The sequence below is a fragment of the Lepidochelys olivacea genome, assembly GCF_965140295.1.
Source record: "Lepidochelys olivacea isolate rLepOli2 genome assembly, chromosome: 3".
Lineage (NCBI taxonomy): Eukaryota > Metazoa > Chordata > Testudines > Cheloniidae > Lepidochelys > Lepidochelys olivacea.
In genome coordinates, this window is record NC_140413.1 from 85,247,992 (window position 1) to 85,269,140 (window position 21,149).

General features: G+C 41.0%; 1 protein-coding gene across 2 annotated transcripts in view; it reads left to right on the plus strand.

Annotated features, from left to right (window-relative positions):
- Positions 1 to 18,650, plus strand: part of CDC40 (cell division cycle 40) — a 58,463-nt gene extending 39,813 nt beyond the window's left edge. For both annotated transcript variants that reach the window (XM_084625105.1, XM_084625106.1), the window contains exons 9-15: positions 1,816 to 1,861; positions 4,079 to 4,180; positions 8,493 to 8,608; positions 8,904 to 9,037; positions 13,738 to 13,814; positions 15,323 to 15,467; positions 16,764 to 18,650. In XM_084625105.1, the coding sequence (XP_084481231.1) occupies positions 1,816 to 1,861; positions 4,079 to 4,180; positions 8,493 to 8,608; positions 8,904 to 9,037; positions 13,738 to 13,814; positions 15,323 to 15,467; positions 16,764 to 16,941 (798 nt within the window). In that variant the 3' untranslated portion in view covers positions 16,942 to 18,650. The remainder of the gene's footprint in view (positions 1 to 1,815; positions 1,862 to 4,078; positions 4,181 to 8,492; positions 8,609 to 8,903; positions 9,038 to 13,737; positions 13,815 to 15,322; positions 15,468 to 16,763) is intronic.
- The last annotated feature ends 2,499 nt before the right edge of the window (positions 18,651 to 21,149 follow it).

The following is a 21,149-nucleotide window of genomic DNA, read 5'->3' on the forward strand; positions in this document are numbered from 1 at the left end:
TTTCACTGCAGATTTGACAAAATGCAAAGAAGGTACCGCTGTGAGATTTCTAAAAATAGCTACAGCACTCGACCCAAAGTTTAAGAATCTGTAGTGCCTTCCAAAATTCAAGAGGGTCGAGGGGTGGATCATGCTTTCAGAAGTCTTAAAAGAGCAACATTCCAATGTGGAAACTACAGAACCCGAACCACCAAAAAAGAAAATCAACCTTCTGCTGGTGGCATCTGACTCAGACGATGAAAATGAACCTGCACTGGTCCACTCCGCTTTGGATAGTTGTCAAGCAGAACACATCATCAGCATGGGCGGCAGGTCACATAGGCTGGGAGAGGCTTTGCCTCCCCAAACAGCCAAGTGTTACCCTTCTCCCTGCTGTGACCGCTCCCTGTGTGTGGCTCTAGTCCTCTGGCTCCAGCTTCCCGGTGCTCTGGGGTTGGGGAGCTGCAGCCACCCCCCTTCCCAAGGCTGGAGCCATGCGCCGTCCGCACTCTGGAGCTGGGGAGGCTGCAGCCGGCCGGCCAACCCCCAGGGCTGGGGAAGCTGGGGCCACGCACCGCCTGCCCTCCCAACACTCCTTTTGGGGCTGGGGAGCTAGCCATGGGACTGGGCCAGTGGCCACTGTGGGGTGGGTGTCTCTGGGCTCCAGCGGAAGTGGGGGCTCAGTTCTGGTGGAGGGGAGGGGGGAAGAGGCATGGCCGTGAGCGGAAGGGGTGGGGCTAGGGGCTAGCGTCCCCCAGCCGGTGGTTCACGCACCACCCATGATCATCAGCATGGATGCATGTCCTCTGGAATGGTGTTGACGTATGAAGGGACATGTAAATCTTTAGTCATTATATCTGGCATGTAAATACCTTGCAACGCAAGCTACAGAAGTGCCATACGAAATGCCTGTTCTCGCTTTCAGGTGACATTGTAAACAAAATGCGGGCAGCATTATCTCCTGCAAATTTTAACCAAACTTGTTTGTCTGAGCAACTGGCTGAAGTAGGACTGAGTGAACTTGTAGGCTCTAAAGGTTTAGTTTTGAATGCAGTAATTTTTTGTACATAAGTCTACATGTGGAAGTTGCACTTTCAGGATAAAGAGATTGCATTTTTGTACTTGTATGACGTGAATTGAAAAATACTATTTCGGTTTTTACAGTGCACATATTTGTAATAAAAAATAAATATAAAGTGAGCACTGTACACTTTTTATTCTGTGGTGTAGTTGAAATCAATATATTTGAAAATGTAGAAAACGTCCAAAAATATTTAAATAAATGGTATTCTATTATTGTTTAACAGCACGATTAATCGCTTGACAGTCCTAATTGTAAGCCTTCTGGGGCAGGCATTCTGGTTTCACGTGTGTATGTAAAATGCCTAAAACAATTCGGGTGTTAGCACAGTATAAGTACTTAATAATCATATTTAAATGCTATTACAATTAGGTTGTGAAGGTCACAAGTCCTTAAGCTTACCTTTGCTGCTGCTATCATTTCGTAGAAGACAATGTTATGTAAAGCTACATTTTATAGCTTGGACAAATGTTGATAGCAAAACATTTTTTGCTGAAAAGTTCCTCTTTTGAGTTTATGAAACTGGACCATTTAATTTCTTGTTGCTGAATGAAATTTCATTTTAGTTCAGCCTTGCATACTGTTGAGATAGTTGCAGAAATTCTGTGGCAAATGTTCACATTATTTCTGAATTTCAAGATAGGCTAGTTGTGGTCAAAATTCTCATATAGTGTCATGTACATCTGTAGTTAAACTTGTCATTTCATAAGAATGTGGTGCAGAAATTAACATTCCTTGTTTTGTTTTTGTTTAAGCTATGGGAGGTATATGGTGAACGAAGATGCTTACGAACATTTATTGGTAACCTCTCTTTTTTTTGCTGAACTCTTTAATATACATTAAAACAACTTCCTTCTTTCCTTGTCTCCTCCCCCCCCTCCCAAGTAGATTTAATTACTTTGACACCCTCTCCCCCCAAAATCACAGTGCTACAGAAGACATGTAGGCATCTGAGAAAAATATCAGCTTTTCAGTGTGGTGTTGGCATGAATGCTGAAGAGGCTGCATTTGTGAATTATCTTACTTTGTTTTTAATCAACATGATTTAGTGTTGGCACTGAAGACTTCTAGACCATAAAAACAAGATATTAGTGTACTGGGTCAATCAGTTATGGGTCACGACCAGAAATGTATTGTATAGATCCCTATTATTGTTACCTACTCCTCCTCTCAATATGTCATGTCTGAAATTAGATGGTATGTTAACAGTAAAGGTAGTGTCTCCTTACTTGTACTGTGAGGTACCTAGCACGCTTTTGGGTGTGCTAAAATTAACAGTTGTGATACCATCATTTAACTAGGTCTTCTCTTCTGGGCTAGACAAGAAATGAATTTCTAATGCAAAAGGAACAGAGGAAAACTTCTCACAAAAACTGTTCAGACCTTCTTTCAAATATGAAAATGGAACAAGTCCAATTTTTTCCTTGTAATTGAGAACTTTTTCAGAGAATCGAGAGAGATAAATGTGAGCTTTCTAGCAGCCTTTGCTGTAGCTTCTAAGCAGCAGTTTTTCTTTTGAAATGGAAACACTTCTAGAATGATGTACCGTCATTTGAAGTGCCCTTTTATCAGTGTTTCTAGTACCCAAGGCACCAAGCAGATTGGCTAAACTGATGCCTCAGAAAAGGATCTTCCAGAAGAGACTCTTCTCTTTGAATTATGGTTTCAGAACTTTCCTCTCATGAGTCAGATTCACCTGCTGTATTTATTTTAAAAATGTGTGTAAGCTAAAATGTAGGGCCCCTATAAGTCTGCTACAATGGCCAACCAGAATTATTCTGCAAGGCGGTGGAGATGATTCTACCTGAGCCACACGCCTTCCTGACCTAAGTATTTCCTGTATTCCGCAGGGGATTTAATTTAAGCCTGCCAAAATTATTTACCCACTTGATATTGCTGCCATCCCAAAATTTTGCTGTGCCTAGCAGTTGGCATCCTCTTCATAGAATTCCTCTATAGTGTTCAGTCCTTGATTCTCCCTTACTTTTTTATCTTGGATGTTAATGTTTGTTGTGATATTTTTCACATGCAATGCATTGTTGCTATAACTATGTCCAGGACAATATTTGAAGCAATAGTGAATTTTGTGCGTCGTATTTGTAGTGCAGTATGTCATTTCAGTGCAGTGGAGAGATCAGCTGCATCACATCTTAAGATGTGTGGAATATGTAGACAAAATGAATATTTTAATTTTAAATAAATTGCTTTGGGGGGGGGGCAGACTTCTTTAATATGAATGTCAACAAAACTAGTCATCTAAACTTTCTGTTACCATCCTGGCATTTATCCCATCCTCATGCAGTTTAGCTCATTAGGCTAGTTAAGTGTTAAGATGAGTGCACTTGTTCCAAAAAAACCCTTCTGTCAGTGCAGTTCCAAAGTAACTTCTCTCTGGCTGTCTGCAGTAGACTGCTTTGGGAAATTCCCTGCTGTTGCATTATCACCACTAGAGGGAGTTGATCTTTTGCTGCTGTGTCACATAACCTTGTAAAGGACAGGTTTAGACAATACAGTAATAAAAATGGCAGTCGCTGTTTGAGCCCTGTGACTGATAACAGGTGGGGCTGCAATTATGGTGGTGTAGCAATGGAAGATTTTCCTAGTGCAGGGAGGCCTCCTGTGGTCAGTCTTATTTCTCGAATAGATGTTTATTTTTAAAGGCATGCTATATTTAATCTGGAGAAGTTTTAGAATTTTCCGCAGCATTGCGGTCAGTCTCTTTGCAGAGTTAATTCCCAATGGTTTTATTTTCAAATCTCATAATGGCCTTTAGGAGGTACTGTTACTTTTCCAGTTGAATTGGTCTGCTGGAACTAAATTTACAAGATATTCTTAGATGAGTTCTAGTAAGTAGTTTTCTGTGTTGCCAGAGAGTGTAATTCAAAGCTGTAATTGACCATTAGTATTGTGGTTTATCTGCATTCTGTCTGTGGTAATGTTCTCCAGAAAATCCTAATTGCTAGCACTGGGGGTAAAGGGTTAATTCTTCTCTCTACCACATTTCTTTTTATCTTGTAGGGCACAGTAAAGCAGTTCGAGACATCTGCTTTAACAATGCTGGAACTCAATTTCTTAGTGCAGCATATGACCGGTATCTTAAACTCTGGGACACTGAAACAGGTAGGCTTAAATACATACATGTTCAAATCTGATAATCATTGTAACTAGTAGTAAATAGCTACTGTTTTAATAGCCATGCTTCCTCTTTTATTATTATATGCTCTTACAGTGCAACATTGGTGTGTCAAATACAGGGAGAGCAATTTTCTCATCTCCTGAATATTTTTGTTGTCACTGTAAAGCTACAGTTAAGGTTGTCTTGGTGTTTAAGTTAAAAATCCATGGTAACAAGGGTTCACACATTATTTAAAAAAAATTACTTTGAACTGAAAATTTACATAGCAAGTCGAAGAATGGGGCCAAACATTTACCAAATTAGAGAGAATTATTTGGCACCCCTTCACTTATAAGAATGAAATTAAGTAGTAAAAGTACATTTTTGAATTGAATATTTTATTATAATTTGGTAAAGGATTTATTCTATAACAGTTCTTCCAGATTTAAAAAAAAAAAAATAGAATTTTCCCAGATGGGTTGGGGAAAGAAAGAACAGTAATTATAGCAACGACATTTATTTCACAACATTTTGTATTTTCTTTGCTAAGAACTTTAACAGATAATTCTATTCACCTAATGCTGAGTGTCTCTGCCAAATACACAATCAAAAAAAGGTATTTTAAATCCTGTTAGATACTAAATATGGTTTTCTTAATGCTGCACTACTACTCCCATTGTGCCTCTGTGGTACTTAGCAAATATTCAATACTTAACTGAAGACTTCCTTAATTTTGTGCATTTGCCAAATATATGAAGTCTGTTTTACTTTAACTTGTGTGGTGACTGATCTTAGCGTTCTTGGGGCCAGTCATCTTCCACTTTGCACTTAATGTGCAGGCCACGTTTTTAATAGTCATGTTCAAGGTCCTTTTCCCCTAGATTTTCTCAATGTAGGAAAACGGCTATTAAAAGAGTAAAAAGAATCTGAATAGGGCAACTCCAGAGAAGAGGCTTTGTAACAGAATTATCAGTACCATAATTTTTTTTATTTTTTTTAAATATCTTGCATAGCAGAGCTCGGGGCCATTCCAGCTTATAGGCAAACTAGGCAGCTTCCTGGGGCAGCTGGACCAAAACTGGGTGACACTGTGACCCCATGCACCAGGTGACAAGGCCACTCAGTCAAATTTGGCCCAGCTGTCCCTCCATCACGATGGAGGGGCAGTTGGGTCAACCCACAATGCGTGGCACTGTGACTTAGTACTTGCCCCCACTTTGACCAAAACCCTAGATCCATTATTTCAGTAGAGAACCTGTGTTCTAGAGCAGTGGTTTTCAAACTGCGGGTCGTGACCCAGTACTGGATCGCAGAATGTAAGGCACTAGATTGCGGCAGCTCTGGTCAGCATCTCCGACCAGGCCGTTAAAAGTCCCGTTGGCAGTGCTGCCCGGCTAAGGTAGGCTAGTCCCTACCTGTTCTGACATCACGCTGTGGCCAGCAGCAGGTCCGGTTCCTGAGGGGGGGTGCCACAGGGCTTCGCGCGCTGCCCCCACCCCAAGCACTGGCTCCACACCAGCCAGTGGGAGCTGGGGGGGCAGTGCCTGCAGGCAAGAACTGCGCAGAGCCACTTGTGAGCCTCCGCCTAGGAGCCGGACCTGCTGCTGGCCACTTCTGGGGCACAGCGCAGTCCGCAGTGCCAGGATAGGCAAGAAGCCTGCCTTAGCATCCCTGCTGACGGGGAACCACTGTAGGTAAGCCTGCAACCCACCCCGTGCCCCAGTCCACTACCCCAGCCCTGAGCCCCCCCAAACCCGAAGCCCCCTCCTGCACCCCAAAGCCCTCATTCCTGGCCCCACCCCAGAAGCTGCACACCCAGCTCAGAACCCTGACCCCCTCCTGCACCCCAACCCTCTGCCCCAGCCTTGAGCCCCCACAAACCCAGAGCCTGCACCCCCAGCCCAGAGCCCTGATCCTCTTCCACACCCCAGCCCAGAACCCCCTCCCACACTCTGAACCCCTCATTCCCAGCCCCCCGCCGCAGCCCTCACCCCCGCAGCCCACACCCCAACCCTCTGCCCCAGCCCTGAGCCCCTTCCATACCCCAAACCACTCATCCCCAGCACACAAGGGGGGGTGGCACACTGAAGTTTTGCTCAGGGCAGCAAGTCTCTCCCAGATCTTTATAAGTAGATGAGGATCACTCTTTCTGTACTTGGATTAACTCAAGTGTTCTGCATAGTTTACAAGGGAAAAAAATATTTTTTTCTAACTGCTAGCTTGCAAATTCAGCTTGGTCTTTGAAAGTCAAAATGGATTTTTCTCCTCATGCATATTAATTGACAATACATACTGGAGGCCAAACTCTGCCCTCCTAAAATACATACAATATCAAGGTTAGACACCATTAAAGAGCTGTGTAGAGTGCATCTTTGTTCAGAAGGCTTCATAATCTCCTGGCGCTTAGTTTGCAAGGCCATGTCTGTGATTGTTTTCCTTAAAATCACCTTGTGGAGGCAACAATGGAAATAGCAGTATATTAAAAAGATGCACATGGCTGACAGCATTTTAACCACTCTTGTCATCTAACTGCTCAGAGCAGGTCTAAATGACACTGTGGGTTAAAAAACCAGCAGCCACTGACATTTCGTTTATACTACTGGTGCTTCCACTGTTGTCACCACCAATGGATCAGTCCTGGTCAATTCTATTCTTAGGGTAGTATCTGAGTACCTTCCAGTAATGCATTAAGCAACATGACTAACACCTATCATGTGGTTGTTCTCTCCCCAAGGGAGAGGTTTGTGCAGTGGAGGGTTTTGTTCTGGGATTTTTTTATTATCTCTCTCTCTCACTCACACTCACTGTCTCTCTCTGCTGTATGTTAGAGAAGGCAAGGTCAAAGCAATGCATCTTTAATTAAGAGCGGAAGGTGGTGAGGTTTTTGATGTTCCTTGGGGATGTCATTCCATAGTCCTGAGCTGGCCCCTAGAGGAAGTTCTGTCTCCCACACAAATGAGTTTACCCTTCTTATAGAATTATATTCTTGCTAGAGGAGCGTAGTTGTCAACCACAGTCTTCAGTTGATCTTTTAGATACCTTGGGTCCAGGCCATTGAGTGCTCTGAAAATAAGGACTGAGAACTTAAACTGGATTCAGTATTCTATGGGAAGCCAGCGTAGGGAGCGGAGGACAGGCTTGAGGTGTTTGCAGTAGCCTGTGTTTCTGAGAAGACGTGCTTCAGCATTCTATACTGGTTGGAGTTTCCTTACACTGGGCATGAAGCCGTCAGTGCTTTTTTGTATTTCTGTAGTCCGTCCAAAAGGTGATGAAGGCAAGAGGCCAAGTCATCATTTGCCAGGATGGGGTGGAGTCTTCTAACCAACCAGAGATGATAAAAAACATTATTCAAAGATGCGGCTGTGTGCGTACTTAGCATCAGTGAGGAATCCAGGAGTGCTCCTTAACTATGAACTCAATTGACCAATTGTGGATGTGTACCTTTAACCAATTGTGGATGTGTACCTTTAACCAAAGGAAAATATACTTTGGCTGCAAACTCCTCAAAATGTTTTCTTCTCACTATCACCATAGCTTCTGCCTTGCTTGAGTTCAGCTTCAACCAGCTGATCTTGTCCAAGCATTGGGCCTTGCTGGTTGTGGTGGTGGTGGCAGTGAAGGAATAGGGTAGGTAAAGCTGTGTGTCTTCTGCATATTGCTGGCACTTTGAGTTTATATTGTCTGACCAGTTCACCTAGTGGTTCTATGTAGACGTTGAAAAGGACCGGTGAGAGAATTGTTCCTTGTGAAACTCTACAAGTGATGGGTCTAGTATTGAGGTGATAATGAGTCACCAGGTCCGTGATGACTCATGGTGGGGTGCTGATGTCTTTTAGGAGGCTTTGGAATTTGATGGCATCCATGAGTATTCATGGTTGAATCAGGATCATTGGTCTGTCTTGTTGCCTGGCAGTTGAAGGTTTCTGACTCCTGTCTTAATAAGGTGATGGGTCTGTCCAAGACAGTGGCTGGGTTGTGATGTCCTCAGTATTGATATCTAGGCTAAAGATCAGGTCCAGGGTGTGACCAGCTGCCTCGGTTGAACAAGGTAGCAATGGTGGGAAACTTTATGGGGGCAGGGAGGAGAGAAGATCTAATATAAACAAGATCCAAGTCATCTCCAGAATAATTCCCAATCTCTGATCCTTTCAGGGAGTTGAAAGCCTATGTTTTTGTTTTCTCCGGATCTAAACTAAGTAAAACATCTCTAGGTACAAAGATGGATAAATTATGGTAGCTTATTACTGTGAGCATTTATAAAACTATGTTTGAGAAACTTTTGAACTGATCTAATTTGAATGGCTTGTCTGTTTACAGGGCAATGTGTTTCAAGGTTCACAAACAGGAAGGTTCCATACTGTGTCAAATTCAATCCTGATGAAGATAAACAAAATCTTTTTGTGGCAGGAATGTCAGATAAAAAAATTGTACAGGTAAGACTCAGAACTTAATTAAATGTTTCCTGATCTCATTATTTTGTAAAGTTTTTGTACCTGACATTTAAATTTAGCTGCTGAATAACTGCAATGCCTTTATTATATTTCAAAATCATAGACTTTTTCTTTCCTTTTTTAACAGTATTTTTGAATGAACACTCCCTCAAAGGCTGTTGCTGGAGTGCTTACTCTCTGACCTGAAAATCTGACTAAATATCAGAAGCTTTATAGTTTCAAGTTCAGGAATGTATTAGAACCTAAGTGGCCCTGACGCTGGCTGTTTAATTTGCAGTGGGACGTTCGAAGTGGGGAGATTGTGCAGGAGTACGATAGGCATTTGGGAGCTGTCAACACCATTGTGTTTGTGGATGAGAACAGACGGTTTGTGAGTACATCTGACGACAAGAGTTTAAGAGTCTGGGAATGGTAAGTTTCAAACCTCACAAAGTTTTGATTTCACATTAGTACAGAGCAAACTGGGAAATAGTTAACAATTTTTAAGTCAAATCAATGCAATTACTTTGAAGTTTTGGTGCAGTAACTTCTGGCTAGCCAAACAAAAAGTTAAATTAATTTAAACTTCCACAAATCCATTTCTGTTATTCTCTACAGTAGTTGAAATATTTAAAAAGAAGCAGTGCCAGAAAAAAATCAGTGATGTTCCTGCTGCTAGTTTCTAGTCTATTTTACAGTGCTGTTGACCAATTGTAAATACTCTACACCAAACCCGTATGTTCTGCATTCCACAGGCTAGTCTGAGAGCCAGTTCTTAACGTATTTGTTCAGTCAAATGAAACATCCCTTCCTGAAACTAGATGTAAGACCATTAATTGTATTTTTAAAATCCCTTAGAAGTAAAGATTTTTAAAATGTCTAACACTTAACTCTTTTTACTGGCTTACAATTCTCCTGTGTTGCAGTACTTATTATCTGAGGGCTTCTTTTTAAAAACCTGTGAAATTTTCATTAATTCTATCCAAAAGCAAAGCAGAGAATTTCATAGTTTACAGCGGACTTGATTGGTATGAATGTGCAAGAGCATTCAGGTCACATTTATTCAACATACTGTACTAGCCCAAAATGAAATCAAATATCTTGTTAGATTGATTTTTATCTAAACCAAACTTAGCACCTGCAGTAATATAAAAATTATTGCTGGAAATTTTTTCTAGGATAGTCAGTCATATGGTATAGGGTTTTAATCGGTGAAATGATTTGCTTCTTACTCCTGTATAACACACTCTAGGTGAATACCAATCAAATTATTTTAACTTTACTTATAAAGTAAAAGTGGTGCCATGGGCTGTGTTATGTGGAAACAGTGGGCATAGCCATATCAGCTTGTGGCAGACAACATTCGGTTAATGGTTTCTCTCATCTGCTATCCCATAGGAGGTATAGCAGCACTGAAATTGCATGTATAAAGAATTGCCTGTGTGATGCTACTTTAGAGTACCGTAAAGATAACTAATAAGTCAAATCGTTTAATAGTTTCATTCTAGCTTTTCGGTCATGGTGGTTGGGTTTTTTTTTTTTGTTTGTTTTTTTTTTTGGTAAAAACATTGACAAAAATTATAGTGGCAGTCTGGTGTATAAAATTCCATCCAAGAAAAGACTCATTTAGAAATATTATTTGAACTGCTCTTCAGTTCTAATGTGAGTTGGGAGAGAGGTGTGTTCTGTTCAGTTCCTGAAACTTAGAAAAAGCCTTTGGTGATTAAAGAAAATGATTCATTCTGGCCTTTTCATTGAATCCAGCTGGCTATCTTTAGGATCTACAGTAGTTGTACATTGCCCTTCGTGGATGGAGGAATCTAGGTCACAGCAGTGCCCAACTGATGTCCATATTGTATCACACAGTTACTGCCTGTTTTTATTAAAAAAAAAAAAAAAAAAAAAAGTGTGAAAGGTATATTGAAATTCATTTTAAGCTTGTGCTAGCTCTACTGCCACATGCTGTTTTGTGATAATCTCTGTTCAGTACTCTGGATTTCGCTCCCTTGCTAGCAGTTTGGGAGCTATGTGAAGGCAGTGCACTTGGCCACACAGGTGAGAAGAAGTGCCCAGATCATTCTCTGGGTGACTCAGTGGGTGTTTTGACTGGTTCTGGAAGGAGCTTTGTCTGAAATTCCTCATCTGGAAGGACTGTTGATCTGACCGAGTGCTGGTGGGTTAGCTCCAAGCAGCTTCAGTGAACCCCTTAAGGAGTAGGAAAAGTCCTTGGGTACAATTAATTTTAACAGGGATTTCTTCTGTTTGGTTTGTGGAGCCGTGTCTCTCTTGCACAGAACTGCTGCCTCTTGGGACTGGATGCTCTTGTTTCTAATGGTTCCTGACAATGGATAAGATAAACAGCTAAAGGGTGGAATGTGACCTTCCCTTTCCTCCTTCCCACCACAAAGAATCTAGTCGCAGAACATCACAGCCTGATTGTCCCAAATGTAGATATCCTCAAATTATTTTAGAAGTCACAGGGATAGTGTTGTCTCATTCAGCTATTATGAAATATAGATTAGATCATATTCCATCATTCAAATTTTGCTTAAGAGACTGATTAAAGCTAATATAGAGCGCTTTTCCCACTCTGCTCATTCATCGCTGTGGACTGTTGTTCAGAACATTTAATGAAATATGCTTATCTGTCTGTAGGCAAATTTCACAGATTTCAGGCTCCAAATTAACGGTATTTGCATTAAAACTAAATGAACATGTTCAGCACTGCAGCTTTTGGAGCTTGAAGAATTTCATATGTCAAGTTGTCACCCATAGTGCTGTGAATAAATCCCTCTTTTCTGTTACTTTTATAACAGGCATTTTATATGGCTCGGTTAATTGATTATTTCACTTCTTGATAGGTTTAAATGTACAAATATCTCTTTCTTTACTTTACATTAATAATAAGCCTGAAGATTTTGATTTTAACAAGAGCCAGAAAAAGCTTTACAAGTAAATATGACCTGTACATGTAATTAAATGTAGCTTTTAAGAGCAAGTTTTTAATTGCTTTTGTAGTGTTCTTAATTGTGTAGAGGAATGTTTAGGGTGTTTTGTAATCAAACCTCAGTTGGTAAGCATTTTCACTTGGCCAGCATTGGCAGTGGTCTGACATTTCTGAACAACTTTCCCATGATAATTGAATCTCCATTTCACAGATGTTACGCTGTGTACAGATTCTGCTTTCATGTTTACTGGATTGCAGTGTCCTTCCTTTGTGGAACTGCAACAGTAAGAATATAGAACAATAAATGTTTTTCAGATAACAAACTATATTTGCTCAGTGGAATCTGAACTGGGATATTCTGAAGTTTGCTTTCCTGCTTTCTACTTATTGCATCCATATGGCAGTGATATTAAAGTTGAGGTGGTTGTTGTATTCTAAACCCCTTGATGTGTGAAAATGCAGAATTTTATTCTCACTCCTTAGTATTTTCCTGGTGCTACTCAGGGAAATGGCAAAATGGTTTGGGCTGCTGTGCCATCGTTATATTGATGATACTCAGCTCAAAATTTTCCTACCTCCAAGTCACTAGTGAACCAGTGCCCCATAGTGGTATCTAATGCTGGTTTAATTCTCTGCTAGGATGACGAGGCTAATGCAATCCCTAGGCTTCAGATGATCTCCCTGGAGTGGTCTGTCTTTCCATAGTTCCCAAGCTCTCCCATAAGCAAACTGAAGTCTTTTAAGAGCTTTTATGTCTCAGGCAGTTCCAAACACTTTTTCCCTTTCCCTTTCAAGAGACCCTAACTTTTATTTCCTGCTAGGTTTGGTCAGGAGGAAAGAGATCACAGTGGAGCACTCTAATGTTTGCCAGTGAAGGTTATACACTTTCACCACTTATAACTGTCAGCTCATAAAACAACGTTTTGAGGAGAATGTACCAGGTCTCACAGTTTAGAGTTTCCAGTGAGAACAGCCATTGAGGGTAAATTGGTTTTTAGGTCAGCCAACCATGGCAGCAGTTTTTGGTGACCTTTTAAGAAGCTGATTTTGTCTGTCATCTTGTTTCACAATTTGGCTTGAAACAAGCATGAAACTTAAATGTCTTTTATTCTGCCTAATAGTTTAGGGCAGCATATCCTGCCGCAGTCCTGACTACATCTGGTACATTTTAACAGAAAGCAGAGCTGCCTGGAATAAATTCCAACAGATGAGCCCTGCATTAATTTGTGAAGAGAGAAGACTGCAAAACCCACATTACATTTCAAGTCCTTCTAACTAGAATTAAATGCAGGAAGTGTATTTTCCATAATGTGGCTTTATTTTTTAACCTTTACAGGTTACATAAGAGTTTTTCCTAGCTGGAGTGGAGACTCTTTTTTGGGGAAGGAGCAGGGTGAGACATGCAAGCTATCATACTCTGCCTGTCTGTTGTAGGAATGGAGTAGTGTCTGGCACTGACTTTCAAACCCCGCTGCCTTTACCCTACAACCTCCCTCAAGTGTGACTGAAAACTGGTTTTGTTATTAGTGTAGACACGGCTATTGTGGGGGGGAATCTATACTTTTATAATTCAGTGGCTATCAACCAGAGGTCCGGGGACCCCTGGGGGGCCGTGAGCAGGTTTCAGGGGGGCCGCCGAGCAGGACCAGCATTAGACTTACTGGGGCCCAGGATAGAAAGCTGAAGCCCTGCCACATGAGGCTGAAGCCCAGGACTCTGAGCCGCACCACTCGGGCCTGAAGCCGAAGCCTGAGCAATGTAGCTTCACAGGGGCCCCTGTGGCATGAGGCTCCAGGCAGCTGCCCTGATTGCTACCCCCTAACGCCAGCCCTGGCTTTTGTATGCAGAAAACGAGTTATTGTGGCACAGGTGAGCCATGGAGTTTTTATAGCATGTTGCGGGGGCCTCGGAGAGAGAAGGGTTGAGAACCTCTGGCCTACATCCATCTCCAAAACATATTCACAACTGGAGGTATTAAACAAGGCTAGTTTTCTTTTGTTGATAGCACCACAGTAAGAGTTCACTGGGAGGTATTTTTAATATCTTTGAACTCCATTTTAGACATTTTTCATCCGGACACCACCTCCCATTCTGTGTTTCACAGTGGTTGATTAAATCAGCTGACATTAGGTAGCCCTTTGAAACATTTCCCGTACTTCATCCATTCACATTTCTTCCTTTGCAGGGATATTCCTGTTGATTTCAAGTACATCGCAGAGCCAAGTATGCACTCGATGCCGGCCGTCACCTTGTCTCCAAATGGTAAATTAACACTTTACTTAGGCCTTGTCTACACAGGAAAGTTTCACCAGTTATACCAGTATCAGACTTCCCATATGGATATCTGTGGTTTCATTTTGGGGGTTAGCTTAAATTCCTTTCCAGATGACATAAGCTAAATCAGAAAAAGATACTCTTATACCAGAGTAAGAGTAACCCAACAGGGTGAGTTATATCAATATAACTATATCAGTTTAAATTAACACCTTGGGTTATACCAAAAAATATTCCCAAGTGGACAAGGTCTTAGTTTACTTTCTCTGTAGTGAGAGGCCCAAGTTAGTTTCTTTTTTTTATGAACTCTGTCAGTTTAAAATTTCTCTCTTTCTGCAAGTGGTAGAAGGAGCAAACAAAGCTAGAAGTGAATAAAAAAGCCTAAAAGGCAGCAGAAGAGAAGAATAGTGTCTCCATGACATGTCTACTCTTTTTTTCCTGGGACCCTTGAGAAAGTCTTTCAAAGTCACTGTGAGGTCACTGCTCAGGGTAGAGGGAATATGTCCAGCATAAAAGGAGCAGCTGCTCTCTTCAGCATGTCCCCTCGCCCACCTGGAAGCATCTGCATTTGCATTGGATTTCCAGACAGAAGTTAGTGCACTGCCCTCTCCTCCCTACCCACCACCAAAACAGGAAGAAGTGTGGATACATGATTGGTTAGGAGAGAATCCCTTCTTTTTTCCTTCCAGACACTTCTCCTGTTGAACTGTGAAACTAAAAAAAAAAAAAAAAGATGGTTTGAAAATTAGATATTTAGGAATTATTTACATGATTAAAATCCTTCAACACATTTTAGACCTGCTTTACACTGAAGTAAAATTTCTCTTTAAAAAAAAAACCATTGGTAACTTTGTTCCACAACTTAAAATGAGTAATTAATGAGATGATGTGCATCTTGTGAGCTTGTCTCCTGGTTTCAATTATTTGATTGACCAGTTAGGATATGTGGAAGGGGTCACCAGTACAGAAGTTTTAGAATCACTGGTGTAGTGTGATTATAACAGAGAAAGTTACTATAGGCAATTGAGCATACATGCAGGGACATACTTCCAAACTATCTCCAGTATTAATTGTAATAGGCAGAAGTCGTCATCTCAATGACAGTTTTCCGTGGGTATGACTGATAACTGTACTTGGTGTCACAAATGGCTTAGAAAGAACTGCTTACAGAATTAGAAGTTTTCTGTTTTTGTATGATTAAATTTGTGTCTGCAACACTAGAAATCTTTCAACACAAGTGATGTGAGCCAAGTTTGTACCTCTTTTCTTTGAACGAACACTGCTAATACACCATTCTAGGGTCTAGCTCTCAACTCCACAGTACACGGTAAAAGCCGTGCATATTATTTAACTAAATGCTTTATTAACACAGAATATTGTTGAAACCAAAACTGACAGTGAAAATTCTAGGAATCTTTGTCAGATTTGTTTCTTCAGCTGCGGTAGTCTGATTCAAAATAAGACTGACATCTGCCTGAACTTTGTTGCACGTACAGGAAAATGGCTGGCTTGTCAATCAATGGATAATCAGATTTTGATTTTTGGAGCTCAGAACAGATTCAGATTAAACAAAAAGAAAATCTTTAAGGGTCACATGGTGGCAGGTTATGCTTGTCAAGTTGATTTTTCACCTGACATGAGGTAAGTTCTATGAAAACTAACTTCTGTCTTAAAGTTGGCACGAGAACCTGCTGAATTTGTTTTTGAAACCCTTTGTAACATACTGATGTGCTGCTGTCCTTTTAACCCAACATTGCAGAAAACTCCATGGCCACACAGCAGAAGTTAAAAGGGGAATTTGCCCTTTGCCATTTGTTAACTTCAACGGATTCAGTACTAACGTTTAACCCAGTAGTATATGAAATGACCATTTAGTTGGAGTACTCACAATGAACACTTTGGCCTAAATTCTCCATTCTACAAAGGCTGTTTTGTGTTGCTATGACCTTAAACCAGCCAGAAGCCTTCCCTAGGTAGGAGGAGTCTCAACTATAAGAGGCAGCTAAACTGCCTCCCACACCAGCCACAACCCCCACTCCAGACTGCCTCAAAGTGAAAGTGAGAGGAGGAAGCATATGGAGGAGGGCAGACTGGGGCTATAAGGGGTTGGACCTGAGCTCCACTACACCTGATCCTCTGCTGGTGTAGGGGACTTTATAGCACCAGCAGCATTGAGCAGGATGCTTCCTGTTCTAACTTGCACTGGAGCTAGGTAGCCATGAACCAGGGAGCAGTAACTGGCTTCGTACACACAGGTCTACAGTAGAGTCACAAGAAGCCTTCCTGCACACACATACCTTGGGTTCAAACTTAAAGCAAAATGGAATCTAGATTGAAGCCTGGTTCTTATACTTTGCCTAATGAAGTTGTACAGCTAATTCCTATCTGTGGCTTTACTAGAGATGTCACATCGGTGTCATTTTAAAACCATTATTCCCATTTAACTTCCTGTAGTTAACAAAGCAAGTATATGCATGATTAGCATAATGCACTGCAAAAGTGTTTTTAAAAAATCCCTTAAAATGTGAAGAAAAATCTCTGCAAATTAGGGTTTTTTCCTGGAATTTTCTGTTATCCTCTCAGTAGGTTCTATTACTCAAGCAACATAACGCATGGTATAATCACATTGCTTAGCACATTTACCTCACAGATGATGTGATGAATCGCTGCATAGCAAGAGCTCAGGCTCTTTAGAACACATCATGCATGTTAATTCATTGGAATTCCTAATGTCTGTTGAAACACTCTCTTGAATGGAAAGCTTATTGGATTACTAAACTTTTTCCATTCCCCAATTCAAAATTATCCTGAATCTGTTTTTTGCGTTAATTTAAAACATTATTTTAATGTATGCTTTATAATAATCTTCCAAAAAATGGAAAATAATAAAAGTAGTTCTGAGAGTTTGTAATACAGCTTTTACTTTTTTTAATACAGCTATGTGATATCAGGTGATGCAGATGGAAAACTTAACATCTGGGACTGGAAGACGACAAAACTCTACAGTAGGTTAAAAGCACATGACAAAGTTTGTATAGGCGCAGTCTGGCATCCACATGAAACATCCAAGGTCATCACCTGTGGCTGGGATGGTCTTATTAAATTGTGGGACTGAAGGGGGTACTGCAAGGAGCTAACTTTTTATAAGACTTTTTTGTGAACATCTGAGATTGTTAAACATGAACTCTGCTGAGGATGGTTTGATTTGAACTTCCAGCTATTTTTGGGTTCTTCGCTATTAAAGTACACTGTGCACTCTTGGAAATGGGAAATCTCCCAGGCAGAAGACTCAGCTGAAAGGCTACTGTTCTAAGTATGACTTCAAGGTTTGTGAGATGCTGAGAACAGTCATGTGAAGTGGCCAGAAACAAATATTAATTTGATAAGTTATTTTCTGTTTAATACACTTTTTCAGAATAAAACAATATTTTCTAGTTTGTGATTCTGGATGTCACACAGTATATGGTGTAGAAGTAGAAAACCAGCAGTTTTGTTGTGTTCTGTAACTGCACCGCTCAGAAGAAAAGACTCTTTAATGTCTACTGCAGTAGATACTGAAGATGCATCCATTAATAGACTTTTTGGCAGTATTCTGTGGCACCCAAGTTTCTTCGATTTATTAGGGTACACAACCAATGACTAAGATTTATTGATCCATAACAGAAACAGAGCTGATCAAAGGCTTTAGCATACATACCAATGAACAAATGGAGTGTAACCTGCAGACGGTGTTCCCAAACCCTCCATCTGCATTCTTATATTTGTATCTTGACTTAAACATTTACATGATACTGATCATGAAGGTTCCTCTACGAAACCTCGTTTATTTGAAAGTTCTTTATAATAAAAAAAATCCTCCCCTCCCCAAAAACCCCCAGATAAGTTCCATATGTTAATTATCATGCTTTACTGGGGCATATTTCAAAGAAAACCACATTCCCTATCCCTTAATCATATTCTTTGTACCGCATGCACTTTAGTACAGTAACTACTAACTTAACGTCCTCCCGCTTAACCTTGTTTCAAAGTTACGTCACTGCTCAATTAGGGAACATGCTCATTTAAAGTTGTGCAATGCTCCCTTATAACATCGTTTGGCTGCCTGCTCTGTACGCTGCATGTAAGATTTTGTGGAAGAGCAGTGACTTTACAAGGGAGCATTGCACAAGTTCCTCTTCTCCGCCTCCTCCTCCCTCCCAGCGCTTCCCCCACCGCCAAACGGCTGCTTGGCGGCGCTTAGGACTTTCTGGGAGGGAGGGGGAGCAGCGGGGAAATACTGCGTCTCCACTCCTCCCCCCCTCCCCTAAGACTTTCTGGGGATGGGGAAGAAGCGGGGATGCAGCATGCTCCGGAGAGGAGATGGAGCGGGGACGGGAAGAGGTGGGCCTGGAGTGGAGCGGGGACGGGAAGAGGCGGGCCTGGACCATCCCCCAGCAAAGTTGGTGCCTGTTCTTCTCCGGGTAAGCTGCCGCTGCTGCAAAGGAGCTTCCTAGTGTCCTTGTCTGCAGCGGGCTGTGCCTTTGTGGGGTAAGCCAGGGGTACTTCCCAACCACAGTACAGTACTGTACGGTATATAAGGCCTTTTGTCCGCCCCCCAAAAATTTCCTTGGAACCTAACCCCCTGCATTTACATTAAAGCTTATGGGAAAATTGGATTTATTTAACATCGTTTCACTTAAAATTGCATTTTTCAGGAACATAACTACAATGTTAAGTGAGGAGTTACGGTACTCACTATTCCGGTATTATATGCATCAGATTGTTTCCATGCTAAGCTACTGTATATACATCACAATTTGTTGTTGTTTTTTTTAAGAACTTATTTTTAATAAATCTTTTGTATAAAAGTCTGGTTTAGTTTAGTCCTTGCTTCTAACATATCCAAGTTGAATATTCATTATCCTTTCAGTTTGGGGTTTGGCATTTCCTAACTGCCAGTGGTGCCAAGGTACAAATGAACTATTTTCCTTGCTTGGATGATACTAAAACAATATGTTGATTATTTTGCAAAGCAAATGAGGCAGAAAAGTCTTTCTAAATTCTTATACCACACTCAGTACCATATTATCTGACTATGAATGAATAATGGAAATAAGGTGAAAGGACAACAAACTGGTCAGCCTTCAAGCCACGTTGAATAACTATTGAATTAACATTATAAAATTGTTGGAGATCAAACCATTGTTATTTGATCATTCAGTTACTGGGGATGTCTTAGGAAGATTAGGCATGTTGGACAAGATAAGCCACTAAAGGCCCTTTCCAAGTCATACATCTAACTCGAAAGCCAGACATTTGAGTGAAGGTGAAATTTGTTCAAAAATAAATTTGAAAGTCTGGAAACTCAGTTTAGATTCCACACACACACTCTTCTCAGCCTTCATACCCAACTACAGTGTGCACCGGCCATTTGACATCGGCACCTCTGATGGATATTTACAATACATGTACGTTGGTGACTTGTCATGGGTGGCACAGATGAGGATGGCTCTGTTTTGGGAGAAAGTGGTGGTACCAGTAGCTATATGGACAGGCCTCAGACTATGCAAGTACAAACTTAGAACTCTGTACAAGAGCAATAGAAATTTGGTGGTGAATGTTTGGAGGTTATATGTGCTGCAGGTGGAAACATGAAAATGTTGGCATCCATTGACTATAGGGGGAGTGGTTAAGGACAGGTTACAGTTTTTGAGGTAAGATGAGATGTACTCATCTCCTACTGAAGATGAGCTCTCAGGCTAGGCAGGTGGCTCTGATGTAGACAGTAAAATTGAAACATTCTTAAGTAGAAAATGGACAGCAATAAGAGTTCAGGAATAGAGAGAATGTGCGTCCCACAGCCGACCTTAACTTTAAAAGCCAAGGCAGGCCAGATATAACATACCATAAGAATTTTTGAAAAAGTAACAGATCGTTAATGTATCCTAATTAGATTCTTGTCTAGGATTTTCCTTGTTGTTTAGAAAGCACTTAAAATCATTGATACACAAAATCTAACTGTACAGTATATTTACTTGAACTATTTCGCTGTATAGATATGTAAGAACCTCTTGTTCAGTCAGAAGATTCACCCACCACTTACGCACACCACTAGTGCAGAAATGCTCCAGTGGAGCTACTAAACTCTGATAGGCCATTTTCCATTTATGGACAAGATAAATAAACTTTTGTGAGTAACATGCAGATCTTACATGCTCCACTGGAGTTGGTGAATTAAATGTCCGCAACAAAAAGACTTCTGTAAAAACCTGCATCAGAACTCAACTAGAACCTGCCTTCTACATCAGATCCTTTGTCTCCATCTGTTGTAGCACTGAGTTAATCCTTTGTGAAATTTTTAAAGCCTGCATAAAAACCCACAGAGGCTTTTAATTTGTAATATTTTTCTCCCCATTAATTTATAAACATTTATGGACTCCAAAAGCAAAGGCTAGCCTTGTGATAGAGGCTTTGCCAGTTGAAACAGTAGAATTATGCCTTAATAGTTATACCAATATAACTCTGTGTGCTTCCAAAGGAACATGAGTGCATTTTTAAGTGTATTCATGGTGAGCTAGCCTTGTGATAGCAATGGAGATAGAGTTAGGACAATTCAGGGGCCTGTAGGCTGAAGTTGTGGGGGGGGGGGCATGGGACTGGGTTTTTTGGGGGAGGTGGGAATTGAGACCCATAACTAGAAAACAGCATGCTTCAGATTTTCCCAATAAATTCTCCATTGGTATAAGCCTAAGCATGCAAAATTTTCAAGCTGAAAGCAGTTCTTTTGTGAAGGGTGGAGTCAAGTAAGTCTCAATAGTGGTTTGAATTAATATTTACAACTTGGCCTCTGGAGTTGCTATGACAGCTTCATAATCATTGCACTTGATCTACTGTAATTTTAAGGAAATCTGAGTAACTTATTGCCACTACAACGAAGATACTTTTAGGATATCACAGTGAGGATTTTGCACATAAGCAAGCTACCCAAATCATTTTTTCTGAGCTCTGCCATGGAGACTTGAAAGTTCCTTTAGCCTTGTGCCAACTTTCTGTTGGATTTCTCCTTTTGTGTGGGGTGTTTCCCACCACCACACATCCCCACACAACTTGCTGGTGAAGGAGCTGCCTCCTTTGAAGCAGCTGGCCTCGGCCTCTGTCCTGTACAGACTTGGTAATAGTTTTCAATAAGATGCAGCTGCTTACTCCTTACATTCTCATTGCGCTGCACAAAAATATTGTACCTCCAGACAAACTGATTTATAACATGAGCCAATTTTCAACTCTAAACAGCTGCTTTAGAATACTAGTTTATAATACTGTGCCTTCAAGCCTTGCAAACTCGTT